Genomic DNA, 4,114 nt, shown 5'->3' on the forward strand with positions numbered 1-4,114 from the left:
GGTTCAAGTGAGGGTACCCTTAAAAAAACATTTAAACACAACTGAACTGTTTAATGACAAAGCTTTGGTAGTATCAAGAATGAAAAGCCTTAGTGAAAAACAAGTGCTCTTCATATCCACAGTGATAAAACAATTTAGATCAATCACTACAAGGACCGTTATGAGAGTACACAGTATGTACGAGAGCTGAGCTAACTACTTGCTGAGTTTCAATAAAATGAACATGAGTTGCAGCATCAATCCATGTTGACCCTGTTGTCTCCACTCCTCAAAACTGCTTCACCAAATGGACACATCTATCTTGATATCCGCTTTTTCCCTATGTGCTGAATGAACATTAGCAGCTAGAACTCATGTATGTGTAGCCTTAAGCGTCCTGCATATTGAGTCAAGGGTCTATATCTTTAGTAGATTTGGTCACACTGCTCAACCGGTTTACTCCAAATATTATATTAGAAGCTTGTGGAAAAGTACAGAAACCACATAAAAAATAAACACGGTCAAATTTGATTCTAACAACTTCCGAAATATCTGTATTTAATTATTCAATTCATAATGCTAACAGGACAAAGTGGACCATTTAATATAGTTTTTTTCCTTTTAAGACCAGAATCCATGCAATGCCTGTGACTATATTAATAAATGCTGGAGCCTGCAAGAGTGAATGGAAGAAAAAGTGTTCTGAAGAGTTAACCTGGCTGCCAATGACTCAGACTTGGCAGGAGAACAAGTAGAACCATGAAGACGTTTTCTAGGAAGGCAGCTGTAATATTAGGTCAGCAGTGAGCACAGCGCCAGAGCTAAATACATACTTCCTTCTTCCTGCTTCTGCAAGGCAAGAATGATTGGGAAATCACAGACAAAAGGTTTTTCTACAGGGAGGATTAGCACGCACGCAATCAACTTTGGTCCAACAGCTACGGGGGCGGAGTGGACAAAGGAATCAATGCAACAGAAATTTAAAACTAAGCACACATTACAAAGAATGAAAATTAAACTAAGGCAGGGTAAAAAAAACAGACACGAGAAGTTCTGGAATGATCAAAGGTGGCTTTATATAAAGTTCACTTTCAACTTCCCATTTTATATGTACAGAATAAAAAAAAAAAAATCAGTTCCATAGAACTGGACTGCTACAACCATGTGGACTGGTTTCAATAAGCAGCTCATTTTAGAGATAATAGTAGAGGCACCAAAGAGCTTACAATTCCTATCTGTATGATAAAAATACAATTCTGGATGGACAATATTGCTAGATCTTTGTCAAGTCTATCCCAAGCTTACGGGAATACCTGTCCGAAGGTCAGAATTTAGTGACTAGTAAAAACCAATCAAACTGGTAGTCAGCACTTGTTACTGGAGTTTTCTCCAAAATAATTAATATAACCTATAAGATTAGCTAAATAAGTAAATTAAATATATAGAATTGTAAGATATCAGTGCAACTACTAAATGCTGGGCCATCTTGAGTAATATGTTCCATGTACAAAACAGATCAGAGGTCCTTCGGTGAATAGCACACTGCACAGCACTGTGCTGATGTTTCTCACCCATAAAGTAACAAAGATATGAACAGTATTGCAGACTGGCTGTACGTCAGAAAAATAAGACATATTTCCAATATGACTTGACTTCATCACAACTAGAAGAGCCCATAAGGTAATGCTCTGCAAAACCCCGGTCATTTCCCAATGAGATAAACTATAGCAGGCAAACTGGGGCATGAAAGATGTTGAAAAATTACAATGTAGTTCCCCTCAAAGTCTTAAAGCCCCAAATCTCTTAGTGGTAGTTTGACATGGTGGTTTTCACTTTCCCTATTATATGTAAAAAAAATATCAAAATTTCACATAGGGCTTCCAGAATACAGCAAGCAGCAGAGAGGCAGAGAATGTGCTACTCACCACATACAGAGAAAAACTGGCCTAATTTTCCTTATCCCCCCTTCCCACCCAAACCTAAGGAAAAAAATATGAAGGAACAGACTGTGTAAGAGTACCGTCTGCTAAAACATATTTACCTACAAAGAAGGAAAAACGAACTCACCAGAAATGCAAAATGAAGAGGGGGTATACATTACCTTGTTTTGCCACAGAGACATCTCTTATCCACATATTATATTATGAAAAAAAGTGAGAAAAAAAATAATTTAATTTGTTTTTGAAAAAAAAATAATTTGCTTTAAAATGTCCAAAGTTTAATTTGCCAGTATGCATTTAACGGTTAATCAGGTCAATTGACGTTCTTAGTAGCACTGTGTCTTTTGTCACCCGCCCATTTATTCCCAGTGTTCTTCCCCTCATTTTGTCTTCTCAATAGATAACTTTTTCTGTTGAACACGCTTGGCGTAGCTCTGTGCCATGGAGTTGATGATAGAAAGAATGAAATAGAACACCATAATGATGACCAGCTTTTCAAACGCCCACGATAACCAGTTTTCACTCTGTAGAAACAAAAGGCACAATGCAGTATTGCAGTATGGTGGAGTTAATGTATGAAGTGCTGGTTAAACTTATCCAGTGTCATAGCTCTGTACTGAAACATGTCAGTACATTACTCTTTCTAGAACATAATGGGGCTGACTTGAAAAGATGTAAGCAAGAAAATGGGAATAAAGTAAAGCAGTCTCTTAGGGCAACCAGTCAGGTTTTAAATCGAACAGTGATCCTAGCTGGCTTGGATGCAGCTCTACTTTTACTCTGGTTTCTCTGAGTCCTGGAGTCAAACAGCTGATGTCAGGACACAAAGAGGCTTACTTCTGCACTATAAAGACAATAGCCATTCTATTATAGTTTCCAATAACGATTGTATATTGTTGCTTTAGGTAACCTCCTGCCGCAGCAAATGCTGCAATTAAATAAGGCCTAACTGCAAAGATAAGCACAAGTATACCTAAACCAGAACTACTGTTTTATAAGAAAAGGTATCTATGCATATATTGTTACTAAACATTCTAGAATCTCAGTGTCTAGTATGACCAGAGACTTCAACTTCACCTGATAAAATTAGTTATTCCTGTTTTTTTTGTTTTACATATTCACTGTAGCATTATTTGTCCAGTGGGAGGCAGTATTTAATTAAAAAAGGCTTAGTCAACACTGACACTGTGAGGCCTGGAACCCACTGCAAACCGCAAACGCTAAACGCAACCGCTAGCGTTTTGCCTGAGCGGTTTGCAAGCTGATTCATGCGAGTTTTCGGTCGCGTTTTGCAACAGTGTATTTTTTTCCCCAGCGGGTGCCTAGCGTTTTGCGTTTTGCGTTTTTATCCTGATTGGTCCTGTGAATTATTTTTCATTTTGTTACAGCGTGCTGAACCGCAAAACGCTAGCAGAACCGCTCAGTTTAGGTTTTGCTGAGCGTTTCTGCTAGCGTTTCAATACTTTACATTGAAGCGCTAACGCTCCCAAAATGCTGCATGTCCTGCGTTTGCGTTTCTGGGAAACGCAAACGCTCCTGTGGAAGTTGCCCCATCCATTAACATCAGCTGAGCGTTTTGGCAAAACGCTAGCGTATCGCAGCGCTGCCAAAACGCTGCCAAAAGCGCTCCTGTGGGTTCCAGCCCTTACACAGTAACAGCACAATGGATACCCACATCTTGAAAATGTAGAAAAGTAACGAACAATTTAAAGCTCTTCAGATTCACATCTGAGGATTCCAAATCACTGGCATCAAGTCTTTATAACACTTAACCAAAGTGATGAAACCCAGCATGATCAGAATACATCAATATAGGGGCCTAAATGCTTCTGGCATCATTAGGTACTGGGTATTTAGAGGCAAAAGGCATCATGCTGTGAGCTGAGGCAAAAAGGGCACAACACAGTCATTTTACAGATACTTCTACTTATGTGGGAAATTTTAGATGATTATTCGGAGAAGGCAGGGATTACTTCAAACTTGTAGCCTGTAAGAGTTCAGTCTAAAATATAATGTCTGTTTTTACTTAGTACCTTAACATTAACAGTAGTTAATACTATCATAGATTTCCAATAGGTCTGCTACAACCATATAATATCAGCATTCAGTAATCATAATAGATTCAATTAATCTAAAAGCCACAATGTTTAAATCCTAAAAAATGATAAAAATACAAATAATGATTTATAACTGAA

The 4,114-nt window shown here is 38.1% G+C and overlaps 1 protein-coding gene across 5 annotated transcripts in view; it reads right to left on the reverse strand.

Moving 5' to 3' along the window:
- Positions 1–1,030: 1,030 nt before the first annotated feature.
- VMP1 (vacuole membrane protein 1) overlaps positions 1,031–4,114 on the reverse strand; it is a 229,023-nt gene continuing 225,939 nt past the window's right edge. For all 5 annotated transcript variants that reach the window (XM_068268759.1, XM_068268760.1, XM_068268758.1 and 2 more), the window contains one exon: positions 1,031–2,443. In XM_068268759.1, coding sequence (XP_068124860.1) covers positions 2,300–2,443 — 144 coding nt within the window. In that variant the 3' untranslated portion in view covers positions 1,031–2,299. The remainder of the gene's footprint in view (positions 2,444–4,114) is intronic.

Source organism: Hyperolius riggenbachi, chromosome 2 (genome assembly GCF_040937935.1).
Source record: "Hyperolius riggenbachi isolate aHypRig1 chromosome 2, aHypRig1.pri, whole genome shotgun sequence".
Classification (NCBI taxonomy): domain Eukaryota; kingdom Metazoa; phylum Chordata; class Amphibia; order Anura; family Hyperoliidae; genus Hyperolius; species Hyperolius riggenbachi.